Source organism: Vombatus ursinus, unplaced genomic scaffold (assembly GCF_900497805.2).
Source record: "Vombatus ursinus unplaced genomic scaffold, bare-nosed wombat genome assembly UNPS02000749.1, whole genome shotgun sequence".
Taxonomy (NCBI): domain Eukaryota; kingdom Metazoa; phylum Chordata; class Mammalia; order Diprotodontia; family Vombatidae; genus Vombatus; species Vombatus ursinus.
Window position 1 is genome coordinate 22,694,167 of NW_020940527.1, and position 19,388 is coordinate 22,713,554.

The 19,388-nt window shown below is 34.9% G+C and overlaps 1 protein-coding gene across 1 annotated transcript in view; it reads right to left on the minus strand.

The window, feature by feature from the left end:
- Positions 1-19,388, minus strand: part of PARG (poly(ADP-ribose) glycohydrolase) — a 115,222-nt gene that overhangs the window by 41,417 nt on the left and 54,417 nt on the right. Inside the window, exons 10-11 of the mRNA XM_027859297.1 lie at positions 6,516-6,595; positions 2,489-2,549 (exon numbers count right to left, since the gene is read on the minus strand). Coding sequence (XP_027715098.1) covers positions 2,489-2,549; positions 6,516-6,595 — 141 coding nt within the window. The remainder of the gene's footprint in view (positions 1-2,488; positions 2,550-6,515; positions 6,596-19,388) is intronic.

Consider the following 19,388-nt stretch of genomic DNA (forward strand, 5'->3'; position numbering starts at 1 on the left):
CAAGAACATTCCCTGACTTGAAAGAGCTCAAAAACTAATAAGGCAGCTTCTGTGTCTCTGTCTCTCCCCAAATACGTATGTGTGTGTATGTGTGTATGTGTGTATACACGAAATGTATGTATATTGATGTATGTATACACATATGTAGCTGTACAATGTACCTAGGTGGTGCAGTAGATAGGGTGCTGGGCCTGGAAATCAGGGAAGAACTGAGTTCAAATCCAACTTCTGACATTTAGCAGCTGTGTGATAAGTAGCAAGTCATTTGATCTGCCTCAATTTGGTTAATTGTAAAATGTGGATAATAAAAGGGTTGTAAGGATCCAATGAGATATTTGTAAAGAATTTAGAATAGTGTCTGGCACAAAGTAGGTGTTTAATAAATATCTGTTCCTTCCTACATATGTGCATGTGTATACATGCATACACGTGCACAATAAGCTCTTTATCAACAGAAGTATTCAAGAAGAGACTGGAAGCCATTTGTCAGAAATGTAAGAGAGGATCTGTGCATGCAGCTGAAGACTCCATTAGCTGTTCTTTAAGGTCTTTTCAAACCCCAACTATCACTCTAAAATGCCTTACTCATTTTACCTAGCCTGTGTTTTCCTGTAAGGTTGTTCAATATTTCCTCCTCTTTATCAATCACTTCAACTACTCAACCACGGCTGAGCTAGTGCTCTCTTTCAAACCCAACTCAGTGTCACCACCTGCTGTCAAGAGGATTCCTAGTCCTTCACATGCCCCATCCTAATGCAGCTGTCCTTCTCAAGCAGCTGCTACTAGAAGCAATTCCCTTTCATCATACAATTCCAAGTAGTATAAATGAGGGCAATTGTGACATGATGAAAAGCTAATTTTACAATGTAAACTTCAATTAATATCAACACGTGATAGTGCACTATGTAAACCAAAAGCATTGGCATAGGCATAACGGTGATAGCTATAGGACTAGGTAGAATACATAGTAAGCTTTTGGTCCAATAATAATTGTAAATTTAATGCCTATAGAAGTTTACACATTACAGACACTAAGACAGTAACACCAGAGATACTCTTTATCATTAATGAAACAGTTTTAAAATTTTGGTTTATTCACATCTCCGAATCTGTGTGTGTGCACCATGATATTTTACAATACTTATTTTAAATGATTCTACTCTCCAAATACAATTGGACCTTAGAACTCATGGAGCACAGCACTTTCATTACCCTTAGCTCCATTCCATATAGGCAGCCTCAGAATTTTAAATAGAAATTCATTCCAGACACAGAACTAAAACCAACAGGTGGGAGATGTTACAAAGTGTTACTTATTAGCTCAAAAGAAGAAAAAAAGACTAATTAGAACTGTCCAACAATGGAATGTGCTGCCTAATGTGAACATGAGCTCAGTGTTGTTTGAGGTATTCGAGCACAGGTGTGATGATTATCTTTCAGGGAAGTTAAAAAAGGGAATCCTCTATCCTCCCATCCCAAGAGTGTAAACTCCTTGAGGGGAGGGCTGGTTTTTAACTATGTCTTTATATTTTAAGTATCTAAAGGGGCTTAATAAATGTTAGGTGAATTGAAATAAAAATAGTGGGTAAAAGGCTAAGTGATAACCTTCCAAATCTAATATTCCATAACTGAATTAACGCATTTATTGTGCTAGGCAATTTTGGACAATCAAACATGAGTCAGACAGGTCCCTATTTTTAAGGATCTTACAGTCTAGAACAGGAGACAACATTTATATATTTATAAATATATAAATCAAGGCCAAATGACCTATATGCATGACAGCACCAAAGAGCTATGGATGTTTAGAGGAGGGAGATAACACTTCTGATTAGAGAATTATGGAAAGCTTCATAGAGGAGAAGTCACCTTGAAGAAGAAAGAGGTAGGAATCTGAAGAGAAGGAAGGGACAGTTTATATTTCAATTGGAATAATCACATGAGCAAAGGTAGAGAAGTATTAAATTATGAGGCATTTTCAGGAATAGTAAGCAATCTAGTTTAGCTGCATGTGAAAAGGAATTTTGGGAGTTGTCTAGAAAGAAATGTTAGGGCCAGATAATGGAAGATCTTGAATACAAGACTGAACAATCAAATTTAAGGAATTGGGAAGCCAAGGTATTTTAGCAAGGAAGTGATATGGTCAAAGTTCTGCTTTAGGAAGACTGACCTGAAAACAATATGGGTGATACTGTAGTAGGCAGAAATAGTTAACGGAAGCAATACTAATCAGGACATGATTGCAATAGTCCAGGAAAGAGGCAATGAGGTCTAAATATGGGTTGTGGTATTAGAAATTGTTAGGAGGTGAAAGATACTACCACTGCCAGAAATTGAAACCCAAATGGATAAAGGGTTGGATGTGGGTGGGGATGAGGGGGAGTAAAGGGACCCTGTAGCTATAAAATTCTATGATTCTTGATAATAATTTTTTTAATCCATGTGCTAATTAGTGATACTAATGATAAACATAGGCAATATTCTTTACCTTTCCCATTCTGGAAAATCTTGAAGACTCTGTCTTGTAAATGTCACCAAGCCAGTAGGTTCTATAAAAGCAACAGAAAAAAATGCACATATATAAATATACCACAAGTTTCAACTTTAAGAAGTTTGTTCTTCAGATCATAAGTAGACTTAACAATGACTGTGGATCTGACCAGGAAAACCAATAACAGCAGAAAAAGCATATGCTCTTCCCTTTAAAATATTATCATTCTGAAATCCTTGCTTTCTAAAATTCCCTTCCACAGTATAAATTATCTACAAAAATACTATACAAAATAAATAATCTATAAATAAAATCAAGCAAAAAGAAGTCCTAATGATGGGATTTGGTTACTAAGACTATTCAGATTTTTAATTAAATTTTATACTGTTACAGTTTTTAAAGTATGCTTTTGGGTCAAGGCAGATAAATCAAAGGTTAAAACATATGCAGTCCTAATAGCTGAATAGGAATGTTGATACATATCAAGAGATTTGTGAGAAAAAAGAAAAAGGATCTATCCTAAAGAATCCAATAACTTTACAAGGAAGGAAAAAAAGAAATGTTACTAATCCAGTAAGTGCTATTTTACAAGAGATGTCCCTTATGGTCTGAAAAATCAAATGATAACCACAAATATATCATCTAGACTAAATGTAATTAAGTTGATCCAAAGAGTGGAATGAATAAGCCCAACCATTTCTAGTTATCTTCTGCTTAATTTAAAACAACAACAAAAAAAGCTTTTATACAAAGAGACATGCCAGAAGCTATTAACTATAATGGAGATTATAGTTATATGCCCCAATAAAGGCATGCTAATTATTTCATTCCTAGTAAGCTTTCTCATTTTAAAAATTCTCAGTCACAAGCAACAGTATCTCAGTAATCACACATTGAAATTACACTGGAAAATTCAATTTATGAACAGAGCTAAAAAAAACTTATTTCTTTAAAAACAACAACTGTCATTCCTTTTTTAGATGAATGGATAAACTTTAAATATTTATATCTACAAAGAAGAAAGTAGGTAATCAAACTGTTCAATCCTTGAATAAACAGCCTTTTTAGATACTAATATTGTTCTATCATCTATCTTCTTTGTCATTTAATGGACAGATAAGAAATAACAAGTTATAACTTCCTACATTAGTACTAAGACAAAGAGAAATTCATGGCTGTATATAAACCGGTAGAGAGACAAGTCCAAAAAAAGTCAGGAAGAATGGACCTTTGGACAAAGTCACTGATGAAAGTACCAAGTCACATAGTATCAAGCTCATACAAAACACAATTTCCTCTAAGAAATATAATATTTTATTTAGCCAATTATTTCAGTTAAAAAACTACTACAAATATTACTAGATTATAAATTTTTAAATAATTAGAATATAGTATCCAACAATAAAAAATAAGCTCTGATATTTAGAAAGTACTTCTGGATCTTGTCATATCTCAGGTTCATCACTGAGAGATACCATAGTGGACAGAGTAATGGATTTTAATTCTAGCACTACCAATCACTAATTGTGAGACTTTGAGAAAATTACAGTCTTTATGAACTCAGCTTTCTTATATGTAAAACAGACACAGCCTTAGTTCTGTCTACCTCAAAAGTTAGTTTATGTGAGGATCAAATAAAATAATTTATGAAAAAACAACTTTAATTACTGTTTCTGTTGTTCAGTCATTTCAGTCGTGTCCAATACTTCGTGACTCTATTTAGGATTTTCTAGGCAAAGACATTGGAATGGTTTGCCATTTCCTTCTCCAGCTCATTTTATAGATGAGGAAATAGAAGCAAACAGGGTTAAGTGACACAGCTAGTAAGTGTCTGAGACCAATTTGAACACAGGAAGATGAATTTTCCTGACTCCAGGTTTAATTCTCTATCTACTGGACCACTTAGCTGCCCTTTAAATACAGTAAAATACTATAAAAATGTAGGAAATTATCATTATGTGTACAGCTATCCAAATTACCTATTAACAGAGAATTGTAGTTAAGAGGAATAAAAGTTTTTAATGTAAAGCATTGCTTTAAAAAAAAGTATCATATTGCCTAATTGGTGGATGAGGATACAAAAGTTTGATTCAATTGTTCTAAATACTGCTCTATATACCACACATCTTTTTTTTCTTTTTTGGCTAGGCAATGGGGTTTAAGTGATTTGCCCAGGGTCACACAGCTAGTAAGTGTTATGTGTCTGAGGCCACATCTGAACTCAGGTCCTCCTGAATCCAGGGCCAGTGCTCTATCTACTGCACCACCTAGCTGCTCCCACCATACATCTTCCTACTCTCATCATCCTGTTTTTTCCTTATAGTTGCATAACATTAAGAACAAATGTTTCAGACTATAGTTTCTACAAGAGATAATGAAAAGCCCTAAGAATTAAACATCTAATTCTACAATCTACAAATTTCTAAGGATGAAATTAGTTCCATCTTACTAAATTCTGAATAGTGAAAACAAACTAGTTGGTGGAGTTCACTTTTGAAAGATTCTATGGTCCTAAAAAATGACATTTTAGTGTTTTCCCCAAATTACCTGAAATATTAAAAACTGATAGTTCCTTTTGAAAGGACCATAATTTGCTCCCCTAAATTCCCCTAAATTTAGAACTGTTTAGTTTTAAGAACAGGGTTTATTTTACTCAGATTTAGAAAAGCAGGAAAATACCCCCTTTTTCTCAAAGAGATGAAGGACAGGGATGGATCTGTGATTTCAATGATATGGAGGTCCCAGGTGAAGAACCTCCCCTCTCTATAAAGGCGGCCAGCACCTTCACTGCAATTTACAGTCTCAGCTTCCTAGAGCACTTCACTAGTTAAGGAATTTGTCTGGGATTACACAATCAGGGTGTGGTCAGAGATTGGATTTTTTTTTTTTAAATTCAATATGATTTTATTTTCAGGTGTGAATTCTCTCCTTTTACCCACCTCTCCCCTCCAATTGAGAAAACAAGAAAAACAAAACCCATTACAAATATATCATGCAAAATAAATGTCTACATTAGCTATGTCCAAAACCAAAAATGAAACACAAGCCTCAATCTGCACTCAGTCTATCACCTCTATTTGGAGGTGGGTAGCATGTTTTATCATGAGTCCTCCAGAAATGTGGTTGTTCACTGTGGTGATCAGAATTCCTGAGTCTTTCATAGGTGACTGTCCTTACAATGTTGTTTGTTACTATATAAATTGTTCTCCTGGTTTTGCTTACTTCCCTCTAGGATTTTTGCAGCTAAGGAGGAGACTTAACAAAGATACTCTTTCCACACCCATTAGCCTTCTCTTGTTCCATGGACTGCCTCACTGCCAAGTCTGGAAAGCCCACTACAAAAGTAAGAGCCAAAAGCCACGAGAACATTTCAATCTATGACAATGAGTTCTCAAGACCTACCTAGGCAGTTTCCAGTAGCAGTCCTTGAAGTATCTCCCTTCAAGTGAAAGACCCAAAGAGCAAGACAAAGACCAAGGTCTTTGAGTAGGAAAACCCCAAGGATAACCTCCTAATATTCTCCAAATAACTTCTTTCTTCTTCAGATTTGGAGTATGGGAGGGAGAATTTTTGAGAACTGCAGTGAGGTCCTACCTATGAGGATCTAGGTCTGGGGTGCAGGCAGTTATTGGAAATTTGAAAGCAGAAAAGCTGTTTCCTTTATCTTGCAGTATTAGGATAAAGGATGCCTGCACACACAGGCTCCTCCTACTTGTGTGGGGGCCAATAAGGAAAACAACTGAGACTTAAATTGGGTCTATGACAATAAAAGTACCATTATAAACTACACTATGGTCTTAGGTAAGTCAGAGAAGGGGGAAAGTATGGCCTACCTTCAGACAACAAGATCTATGTACAAATAAAGACACTCAAAGGTAAAAACCAAATTACTAATTCAATTCTTGTTGGCATTTTGGATTTTGGTTTATTCTTTTTATATTAAAGCATCCTCACAAGTCACTCTCCATCTGAATTCACTAGCCCCTTTCACTGAAAATGCTGTACAAGAACAAAATGGATTTACTTTTCTCTGTGACTTTTCTAAAGTAGCAGAAGAGGGTTTTAAGCTTCTCAGGCTTCCTCGTAGATCTTCCTTCAAACAATCTGAAAGAGACAACAAAAAGAACCCTAGATTAAAGATACGTGACTGCTGGAGGCAATACTAAATGTGCCACCTCAATTACTGATAAGAGGAAAACCTTCACATATACTTCTTTACCCTCTTACAACACAAAACTGGAAAACTAGTTTATTCTAAGTAGCAACTGAAAAAGCTGGACATCAACTATAACCTGAGTATATGGAAAAACAATCAGGTCCCAAAGAAGTTTTTCCCAATTGTGTATCTCAAAGGCAACATGCTTTAATGAAAACTTCCTATGTGAGCCTTCCGAAAGTCAATTAAGGGCACTAAGTATCATCAAGAATGACAATTTTTCCCAACTGGTGACCTATAAAGGGCAAACTGTGTTTACATTTCCTAATACCATGAGTCCTTCAAACTGATCAGAACAAATGTCCTCTCTACACTTTACAATTAAATTGTCTTGGACCAAAATGTTCGCATCTGGATTTTTTTATGTGGCAAGTAACAGTGTCTTAAACTATATTGCTTTTGGTAATTAAACAAATGTATTTTTTACATGGTAACCAAAACATATCGTGGCATCTAGCTTCCAGCAACCTGGACCTGTACTACTTAATTTGGTTTCCTTCAAAATGACATGGCATTGTTATTGCTAATACATAATGCAATTTGTCCAGAGGAAATAGCAGCAAGAGCTTTGGAAGCAATATGCCCTGAGTATATAGTTCACTAAGTGATGCCTAATACAAGAACAGCCTTTTGGGCTTAAGATCATGTTTTTGAAAAACATTTTAAAAATATACTAAGGGTCACTGGGAATAAAACTGATGTGATGGCATCCATTTGCTTCCAAGTTGTACATCCTGAATTTAAAATCAGAAATGCTCCAGGTAAAGTCTACTTTTTAGGGCTGAAATAAGTTATTTTTTCATAGTTAGAAAAGCAGGCTTATATAATTTCAAAAGAAATGAGATAATTCCATAAGGAAATCCTGTTTAGACAATGAAATGAATTAGGAAAAGGGGGAGGAACGAGGTGGAGGGGAAGAGAGTAATGAAGCCTCCTCACATAATTGTTAAGGTCATGTTTGAGAAAATAGCTAATGTGAATACCTAACTAAACAGTAGTCAAGAAAATACACAAAATTAGTGAATAAGGCCTGATTTTTAAAATTAACAGATTAAGCCATGTTGAATATCTTTATTTAAATAATTCAACTTTTTCAAAAGGTATTTCTGTGGTAATTTTACCAACCCCAAACAATTAATTCTTCTAAAATTCTCTACTGCTTTTATCTACTCTAGGAATCTAGTTGATTGCTAAAGATGAAGTTATTTCACTACATAGGTTTGGATTTGACTTCTCAATCTGTAATCAGAATAGCTAACAAATATGAGTTTTCAATAAATCACATCAATATTTAAAAAGTAAAGTAACAACATGGTAGTTTAATTGAACATCTACAAAATGAATAACAATGTACTGAATGGTTATATGAGGATCTATTCTAAAGTCTTTTTTTCCATTTTTCCTATATAGCTGGATAAATCAGGTCAGATTTAAAAGTCAGCTACCCAATTTTCCCCACTAAAGGAATTGTGGTATATAATTAGAGAGGACAAAGCAGCTGTTACATTAAGCAGCAAAAACCAATATTCTCTCAAAACTTTTAAAACTCTCTTAAAAATAGTAAGTTTATAATTATCAAGATTTTAAAAATCCATCTATTCTTCATGTGGGGCTTGGTATTTTGTATGTCCACACGGACTAATTAATAATTTCAGGAGGCTCTGAAACAATAAATGTATCACTACGGTGATAAAGACTCTACTGGCAGTTATTGCCATCCTTTACAAATTATGGTCACTATTTACTTTGCAGGTCTACTCCTGACTGATGTAAATTAGAGAGCTTTTCAATTTATTCTGCTTATTGCTTTTCATAAGCCTAATTTCAAGCCTAGACATAATTTAATCTTCATTCTTTTTTCTTCCTGATTGGCCAATAACATTCCCTCTACCCCTCAATCCATAGGGAGAATTGTAGGATCATAATTTTAGAGGTGGAAGCAACCTCAGACGTCATCAATTCCAACTCCTTCATTTAAAAGCATGAGGAAACTGAGGCAGGAATGGGTTAAGGAACTTGCTCAGGGTCACACAGCTAATAAGTATCTGGAGAAGAATTTGAATTCAGGTCTTCTTAACTAAGTCTAGTACTGATTGAAAAATTCAGTTTATTTTATTTATAGTCCGTCATCTCAAACTTGCTGTGGGTTTTTAAAAAAATATATCTTGCTTATCTATTTAAATTTGCCTAATGAGCCTAATCATAAAACAAGATAAAAACAATGACCAAAAAACAAGAGTTCACTTCTCTTACAACAATGCAATTTTGTTTGCATTATTTCGCAGTAGTTTCCTATTTATAACCCCCCAAGTTTGAGTTCTTTCTTTGCCCTAAGCATGTGTACTATTTGAAGTAATATTTCCTGAAGCAGACAGGCTCAGCACAGAGGCACATATCCATCAACAATGATAGTCCCTTCACATCACTAGGTCAATTAGGAAGATGTGACTAACAGTTGAAGGTCAATATTCATTCCACAAGGAATTATTAAGAACCTACTACCACCAAGCATTGTGTTCAGCCCTGGGGATACAAACACAATAAAATAATCTCTAAAGGAGCTTAATTAAGCATGTGAATAGGAGAGGTTAAACAACATCACTTTCCTTACAGAAGTTTATTCTAACAAACTATCTGATCTAAAAGGAACAGGTGGAACAAGGGTCATGTCCCTATTAATTGGCACTATCCTTCTGACTCAGGAACACACTCATACTGAACAAAGCAATTCCCTCAGAGGAATACTTCATAAAGTTAATGAAATATGATTCTTGGCCCCAAATCATGCATTAAAAGTTAGGGATTCATTCCATTAAAGTGTATTGTAAATCAAGCACGAGCACTTTTAAGTGGAAGTAATTGATAAAAGTCAACTTTAAATTTTCAGCCAGGAAGTCACTCTCTCTCTTATAAGATGCTCTGTCAAATGGCCTGGCCAGGATTTCAATCTAAAACAAAGGTTGAGAGATGTAAAACCCACCTAGGACAGACCACTGCGGCAACCCACAATTTATCTTTGCCCTTCTGGGTTCCAAGCAATCTCAGCAGCATCAATGCTAATCAAATTGGAAGCCTTTCTATGGATGTTTAAGCATTCTGGGACACTGAAAGGCAGGCAGAGGAGAAGGTCAGGGGTATTTAACATAACTAAGCAGGACTGTAAGAGCACTATAATAAATAAAAGGAGGACTTATTCAATTTATTGACGTCAGTCCCTAACCACATACTCTTACTGCTTTATTTGATTCAGACAACTCATATACCAGGTTACTCATACGCCACATAGATAATGGAAGGAAAAATCTTTTACATGCCACAAAAATATACCTATAAGTAGTAACCACGCCAAAAAATGGATGCCAAATATAAATATGTTATATCCAACAGGTATTAAGAAGGGGGTACTTCAACAGTATGTGACTACAAATATTCAAAGGTCACCAATCTGTCCTCACACTAAGTGATCCAAAACAAAATAGGAGAAAAAACTGATATTGAATCTGTCATAATATTAAATCTATAATTTCAACTTTCGTTAGTTAATTGAAAATGGGAAAGATTTGCTATTTTCAGAACATAGATTTAGAGCTGTAAGGAAACTTAAAGGCCACTGAGTTCAACCCCCTCATTTTATCATTGACAAAACTGAGGTCCAGAGATTAAATGACTTGCCTAGCATTACACAGTCACTAAATGTCTGAGGCAGGATTTCAATGCAGGTATTTCTCATTCCAAATACAGTATCTATGCACAATACGCTGTCTCTGTATTTTTTGGACTATGTAGGCACATTTTTGCTCGAGTAATCAGGTTTACCCAGAGTATAAGAAAAAAAACAGAAAACAGAGATACTATTCTGTTTGTAGGAATATCTGTTTCTTTCTGAAGTAGTATTTCTTGGAAGTATGTAGTTTGAAAATAAGCCTATAGTATTATTCAGAACAAAATACAGTTAAGATAATTTACTTCTTAAAAAGATAATTTCCTTTCTTCTTAAAAAAAAGATAGATCAAAGCAAGGGTCATACTCTTTTAAAACCCTATCTACACTTCAGTAAGTAATCTAGTTTTCATTTTAGTAAGTTTTAGCTAGTTTAGCTCAGCTGCCTGAACTCTCAGTATTTTTTTAAACTTGGGTATTCATTTGATCTTTTATCTTCAAATTATGCTCAAAATAAAATAAACTATACACCACAGCCTCTCCATATTTCTAAATCTTTAGCATGAAAATTTGAGGAAAATTGAGAACACCACCACCATGATTTCAGTAAACATCAGAGAGGAAGAATGTTTTTTAATAGTTACAAACTGGTCATACAACCAAAAGGAAGGTAAATAGTGTTATCCTGGTTCCTTCCCCCAAAATATGCCATAAATGTCCTCAGTTAACATGCCATGCTGATGAGCAGATTATTTATGCACAAATCAGGCACTAGGCATGTCCCAGCAAAAACAAATGTTCTTTTAAAGAAAGAACTTTGGGGGCCACTAGGTGGTGTAGTGGATAGAGGACTGGCCCTGGAGTCAGTAGGACCCGAGTTCAAATCCAGCCTCAGACACATAACACTTACTAGCTGTGTAACCCTGGGCAAGTCACTGAACCTCAATTGCGAAAGAAAGAAGGAAAGAAAGAAAGAAAGAAAGGAAGGAAGGAAGGAAGGAAGGAAGGAAGAAAGAAAGAAAGAAAGAAAGAAAGAAAGAAAGTTTCATCCTTCTATTTCATATTTCTATCATGAAAAAAATGTTACAATTCTTCCCCTTGAACCTTCCCACTGAGCTTTTATTCATATTCATCAAGTTTATGTCTTAGAACAAATTTCAAAGGCAAAGTTAGAATGTCCAATTAAAAAAAAATAAAGAATACATTACAAAATGTAGATCCCACCTGTTTTAAAAATCTAAAACACTTTGAAATAGCATTAGAGAAGGGGTATCATTAATATAAGCAGTGGTACAGAGTTTTCTGTACAAGGGGCTGCCAAATGTTGCAGGTCACTGTGAAAAAAAGGTCCTTCTCCTTTCTCTGCAGCAGTGACGCCAAGCAGAAAATTGCACTCATTGATGGGACCTCCATTCACCACAGGTCACTGCATGCTTTTTAGTTATCATACATGCTTAATGCAAAATTGATAGAAAGCAAAAGATAAGTGAAAAGAAAGCACAATAATTGTAAGATCTGAGGACTTGGAACCAACTTGAAAAAAAACCCGATACTACAGGAAAATATGAATCTAATTCTCATAACTTCAAATGTGAATGGATTAATGATCAAACAAAACAAAAAAGTGACACAGTGGATAAGAAAACAAAATCCTATAATCTGCTGCTTATAAGAAACACATTTAAAAAACAAAGACAAACACAAAATAAAACTAAGGGGATAAAAAAAAATTTACTGTGCATCAAGTGAATCCCAAAAAAGCAGGAGTTGCAATCATGTTATCTGGCAAAGCAAAGGCAAACACTCAAAAAATAAAAAGGGATAAAAGAAGGAAATTATATTATGCTGAAAGGAAGCACAGACAACAAACTGGTATTAGCAATAAACCTATATGTAACCAAATACCTTAGCATACAAATTCATAAAGGTAACAATGGAGCTATAAGAAGACTCAGAGAGTAACACGATAGTGGATAGGAGACTTCAATATCCCTCTTTCAATTTTGGATAGGTCTAACAGAAAGATAAATAAAAGAGAAAATATGGAAATGAACAAATTGCTGAGGAAAGCAGAGTTAAGATTTATATCACTGTCTAACTGGTACAAAAAAAATGTATGTATGTATGTGTATGTATGTATGTGTATACACACACGTATTTATCTAACTATCAGCACCTCATGGAGCTTTTATAAAAACTATCCATGTACTGGGACACATAAATATTGCAAATAAATATAAAAAGGCAGAAACAGTGACATTCTTATAGATCATAATACAATAAAAGGAATAAAAGGAATAATCGGTTCAAGGAGCACAAAAAATATAAAACAAAAATGATACAAAGCCAAGTGGAGATTTAACAATGAAATCTTAAATAATGAGTGAGTCAAAGAATAAATCACAGAAATTTATTAACTATTTAAAAGAAAATTATAATGATGAAACAAGATGTCAAAATTTCTGGGATGCAGCTAAAGCAGTCCTCAGGGGCAAAATCATATCCTTACATACATCAACAAGATTGAAAAAGAGAGAACTAATGAACTGAATATATATTTTTAAAAGTCAGAAGGCCAACAAATAAACCTAAGATAAGCACAAAAGAGGAAATATTAAAAATTAGGACGGAAATAGATAAATTGGAAACAAAAAGACCCCACAGAAATTGTAAAACCAAAAGCCGGTCCTCTGAAACGACCATTACAACTGATAAACTCTCAGGGCAGCTAGGTGGTGCAGTTGATAGAGTGTCAACCCTGGAGTCAGGAAGATTCTTCTTCACGAATTATCTAGTCTCAGATCAGCTGTGTGATCCTAGACAAGTTACTTAACCCTGTTCTCCTCAGTTCCTCATTTGTAAAATAAGCTGGAGAAGGAAATGACAAACCACTCCAATATCTCTGCCAACAAAACTCCAAATGGTTTTTCTGTCTGTGTTCTCTTTCACAGAATGACTTACATGGAAATGTGTTTTACATGACTATACATGTATAATTTATGTCAAACTGCTTGCCTTTTCAATGAGGGAAGAGGGGAGGGAGGAAGAGAATTTGGAACTCAAAATTTGAAAGAAAAAAAGAATGTTAAAATTATTTTACAGGTAATTGGGAAAAAGTAAAATATTAAATAAGATTAAAAAAAAAAAGAAAACCCCAAATGAGGTCACAAAGAGTTGGACATGGCTGAAAAATGACTCAACAAGAACAATAAGAACAAATTCTGATCAAAAAGATCAAATCAATAATATAGCAAGTGAGCAAGGTGAAATTACTATAAAAATTGAAGAAATAAAAGGAATAATCAGAATATATTATGCACAGTTATAAACTTAAAAATAAGGACACAAAAGAAAGAGGAGTATCTTCAAAAACATGAAATACCCAAACTATCAGAAGACTAGATAGATATCTTAAATAATCTGATATCAGAAAAGAAAACACATCTAGCTATAAAGAAAGTACCAATGGGGAAAAAAAAAAACCTCCTGGTTCTGATAGATTCACAGGAGAATGCTATCAAATTTTTAAAGAATAGTTAGCACAAGTTATCCACAAAAATTGAAAAAGTAATATCAGAATCCTTTTACAAGACAAATATAATTCTAATACCTAAACCAGAGAAAGATAAAGCACAGAAAGAAAACTATATGCCAATACAATTAATGAACACTGACTAAAAAATATTAAACAAAACCCCACCAAACAGACTACAGCAATTTATCTGAGAAATCATTTATTATAACCAAGTGGGATTTATACCAGGGATGCAACATGGTTCAACATTAGGAAAACAGGCAATATAGTCAATCATATTAAAAACCAAAACATTCAAAACCATATAACCATCAATGGATATAGAAAAGGTCTTTGACAAAATATAAGACTCTTTTACGCTAAAAACCTTACAAAGTACAAAGGAACCTCTTCTTAGTTTCACAAAAAATCATCTAAGCATCAAATGCAATGGACATATACAAAAACCTTTCCTAATAAATATAGGAGCGAAGCAAGGGTGTGCACTCTTATTTGATATAGTTCTAGAAATGTTAGCAACAGCAATAAGACAAGAGAAAGAAATTAAAGGCAAAAAGATAAAGAGAAGATAAAACTATTCGTATTTGCTGATAATATGATGGTTTACTTGAGAAATCCTAGGGAATCAACAAAGAGACTCACTGAGACAACAGCTTTAGCAAAGTTGCAGGCTACAAAATAAATCCTCAAAAATCAACAGTATTGGCTCAGATTCTAAAAATCTAGCCACTGCTCAGATTCTGATAATCTAGCCAATAGCTCACTAATGTTCAGACTCCTTAAGAGTCTGTCCAATATGGAGGATCTTTAATAAACCTTGTCTTTGGCTGAAGAAAAAAAAAATCAACAGTATTTCTACATAACAATAACAAAACACAAAAATATAAAGGAAAATCACATTCCAAATTACTATAAAATGCATAAAATACCTGGGAATTAACCTATCAAAGTACATAAAAGACTTGTATAGATCAAATTACAAAGTATAAAGAACTTAAATGGTTGGAGGTATATTCAGCACTCATGGTTAGGTCAATATAATAAAAATGACAAAACAGAGACAGCTAGGTGGTGCAGTGGATAGAGCACCAGCCCTGGATTCAGGAGGACCTGAGTTCAAATCCAGTCTCAGACACATAACACTTACTAGCTGTGTGACCCTGGGCAAGTCACTTACCCCCATTGCCTATCCAATCAATCAATCAATAAAATGATAAAACTACCAAAATTTATTTTCACTTTTAATGCTATGTCAAGCAAATTTCCAAGGCGGTACTTTGTAGAACTTGATGAAATAACAAAATTCATTTGGAAAAACAAAACATCTAAAATATCATAAAAAGAAGTAGGGATGAAGGGGGAATAGCACTTCCAGATTTCAAACCATATTATAAAGCTGCAGTTATGTAAACCATCTGGTTAAAAAACAAAGATATATATATAACAGAGTAGACAGGAGAGAATCAGAAACATCAGAACTCAATAATCCAGTGTTTGATAAAGGAGAAAATATAAATTACCTAGGAAAAAAACTCCTTATTTGATAAAAACTGCTGGGAAAACTGGAAAGTAGTCTGGCAGAAATTAAGTTTAGACCAAAACCTTATACCATATTCCACAATGCAGTCTAAATGAATACACAATCTTAATACTATACTATAAAAAAATTAGAAGTGAAAAAGATAATATAATTCTAACAGTTCTGAATAGGAGATGTATTCTTAACCAAACAAGAGACAGAAACAATTACAACAAAAGACAAAACAAAAAACTTCTGACTACTTGAAACTGAAAAGTTTCTGCACAGACAAAATTAATACAACAGAATAAGAGAAGTGGTAGAATGGCGGCAGGGGGGGAGGGAATCTTTGCATCAAATTTCTCTAAGAGTTCATCAAAATATAAATGTATATGTATATGTACATGCATAGGTACACGTAAAACACCATTCCCCAAAAGTGATCAAAGGATATGAAGAAAGTTCTCAAAAGTAAAGTATTTACAATCACATAAAAGAATGCTCTAAATCACTAAAAATAAAAGAAATGAAAATCAAAACAACCCTTAAGTTTCACTCTGCACCCAACAATCAATGTTTGGACCCTGTCTGCCTTAGTTCCTCACCTGTAAAATGAGCTGAAGAAAATGGCAAATCACTCCAGTATCTTTGTCAAGAAAAACACAAAAAGGATCACAAAGAGTTGGACATGACTAAAATGACCCAACAACAAAATACAAGAGACATAAAAACAGGGGCAGCTAGGCAGTGTAGTAGACAGAACTCCAGGCCTGGAGTTAGGAAGACCTGAGGTCAAATCTGGTCTTAAGAGGCATATTAGCTGTGTGACCTTGGACAAGTCACTTAGCCCTGTTTGCCTCAGTTCTTCCTCTGCAAAATGAATGGAAAAGGAAATGGCAAATTATTCCAATATCTCTCCCAAGAAAACTCCAAATGGGGTAATGAAGAGTCATACATGACCGAAACCATTCAACAACTACAAATGTTGGACGGGTTATAGAATGACAAGCACAGTAATTATATTGTTAGTGGAACTGTGAGATGAGTTTGAAAAGCAATTTGGAATTCTGCTTTATGGAAATATGTCCATACCCTTTGAATTAGAGGGTATGGAGATTCTATGACACAATAATTATCTTCAAGTACTCAAAAGGGACCTGATGAAAACTTCAGTTGTGTCCATTGGGACCAAAGCAGAATGAATCTTATCCATTGTTCACATGATTACCCTTTGAGTACTTGAAGAAAATTACTACGTTGCAGACTCACAGAATTTCAGAGTTGGAATGGTCTTTCTTAGGCCTCATCCTTCTTTATTTTTCTGTCAGGGTTCTCTTATCTGTCAGAACAATTATTCCCAGTTTTTCCTCCCAAAAATCATCATTCATATCCCACCCCACTTACAATGGTCTATCTCAGGGTTATCACTGCACCCTCTTCTCTTTGTACACTCTTGGTGAGTTCATCAGCTCAAATATCACCTACATTGATAAATCTCAAATCTACATATCAGCCCTCATCTCTCTCCAGACTTCCAGTCTCATATCTGTTTGACAACTCAAACTCAACATGTGGATAATGGAATTCATTATCTTTCTTCTATACTTACTTTTTCCAAAATTCCCTCTTTCTATGAAGGGTACCACCATCCTTTAAAGTCAAAGATGCTTTCAATCTACACTATTCACTCCAGGCAAAACTCACTACCACCCCCACGTGCAATGAGTCACCCAAGTCTTGTCAAGTCTACCCCCTCAAAATCTCTATCAATCCCCTTCTCTCTACAGTAACACCCTAATCTTTGCCATCCTTCATTACCTCTCATCTTGACTCTTAACAGCCTCTTAACTGTCTTCCTGCATCCAGTGTCTTCTTCCAAATCAATCTCCACACAGCTGCCAAATTGTTCTTCTTAAAATGTAGGTCTGACTATGTCCCTTACCTGCCCAAGAAACTTTAGTGTCTCCCCACTGTCTTTAGGAGAAAATATAAACCCCTCTGATCAATATTTAAAAGCACTTTAAGATCCAATTAAAGCCCTTTTCCCCTCAGGCTGATTATGTATTACTCATACTCTATACTCTTGCCAAATGGGGCTATCTGCTGTTCCCAATATACAGTATTCCATCTCCCACTTTTGTGCCTTATTTAGACTGTTCCCAATGCCTAGAATGTTCCTCCTCCTCATCTTTACCTCTTGGAACCCCCAGTTCCTTTCAAGAAAAGTTCAAATGCCACCTCCTTTAAAAGGTCTTCTTTGACTCTCTCAGTTGCTAGTGCCCTCCTACACACAAATTGCTGTGTATTTATTTTGTATATAACCTACGTTTTGCGAACATGGTACATCCCTTTCTACAAATAAGCCCTTTGAGGTAAGGGACTATTTTGTTTTTAATCTTTGAATTCCTAGTAACTAATAGAGCACCTATCACTTAATACTCACTGATTGATTGGAAAGGATCTCAGAGAACACCCAGTCCAAACTATCTCTGAACAAGAATCCCCACTTACAAACAGCCAATTAGGGATAGTCATGGAACTTTCGCTTGAAACTTCCATTGATGGGAGGCCATTACCTCCCACAATAATTCATTCCACCTTGGGTCGCTCTACTTGCTACTCAAATAGTAGTGATAAATAGTGTAATTCTATTTCTTTGAAATTTTCATCTATTAGTTCTAGTTCTGCCACCAAGAGCTAAAGAGAATAAGTTTAATCCATTTTCCATACGACAGCATTTCAAATACTCGAAGACATCTATCATGCAGAGCTGCAGTAGACAGAGCAACGTACTTGAGGTCAGGAAGACCAAAGTTCAAATCCAGTCTCAAATATTAGCTGTGTGACCCTAGGCAAGTCATTTAGCCACTCTCTGCCTCAGTTTCCTCATCTGTAAAGTAGGGATAATAATAGCACTTATCTCCTTGGGTTGTTATGAGAATAAACTGAGATAATTATAAAGTGCTCTGCAAACCTTATTACTTATCATGTCCCTCCTAAGTCTTCTCTTCCCCAGGCTAAACAACCCCAGTTCTTTCAAATGATCCTCATATGGCATGATCTCAAGGCCGTTCACCATACTGGCTGCTCTCCAGATTATCAATGCTCTTCTCAAAACAGGAACTATGAAATGAAAACAACACTCCAAATGTGGTCTGACATGAAGAGAGTATAATAGGATTATCATCTCCTTCGTCCCAGGCACTATTCTGCTCTTACTGTGGCCTGATTACATTAGTTTTTTTGGCTACCAGATAATGCTGCTGACTTATAATAAGCTTTCCATTAAAATGCTCAGATATTTTTCATTCAAACTCCTGTCTAGTCATGAAGTGAATTTTTGAACCTACTTAGAAAACTTTCCATTTGTCTATACTCAAGTTCATCGTATTAAATTAAGGTCAAGGTTCTAGTCTTTTGATATCTTTTTGAACCCCTAGCCCTATCATCCAGTATGTCAGCTATTCCTTCTAGCCTTGTGTCATCTGCAAATTTAATAAACACACCAAGTATGCCTTTATCCAATTTAATGGTTAAAAATAATAAACAACACAAGGTCAAGCATAATATAGTCTTGGGACTCTTTATTAGAGACCTCCTCCAAGTGGATATCAAGCCACTAATAACTATTTGTTGGTTTTGTCATTTCAATCATATATGACTTTTCATGACCCCATTTGGGGTTTTCTTGGCAGAGATACTAGAGTGGTTTAATATGTCCTTCTCCAGCTCATTTTACAGATGAGGAAAGTGAAGCATATAGAGTTAAATGACTTGCCCAAGGTCACACAGCTGGTAAGTATCAGAGGCAACACTTCTTGACTCCAAGCCTGGCACTGTATCCACTGTGGTATTTAGCTGCCTCTAATATTTCTGTATTTTACAAACTGCCTTACAAACATTATCTCCTTTTAGTCAAACAGTACCTTAGTAATCACTGTTGTTGTTGTTCAACTATTTGTTGGGT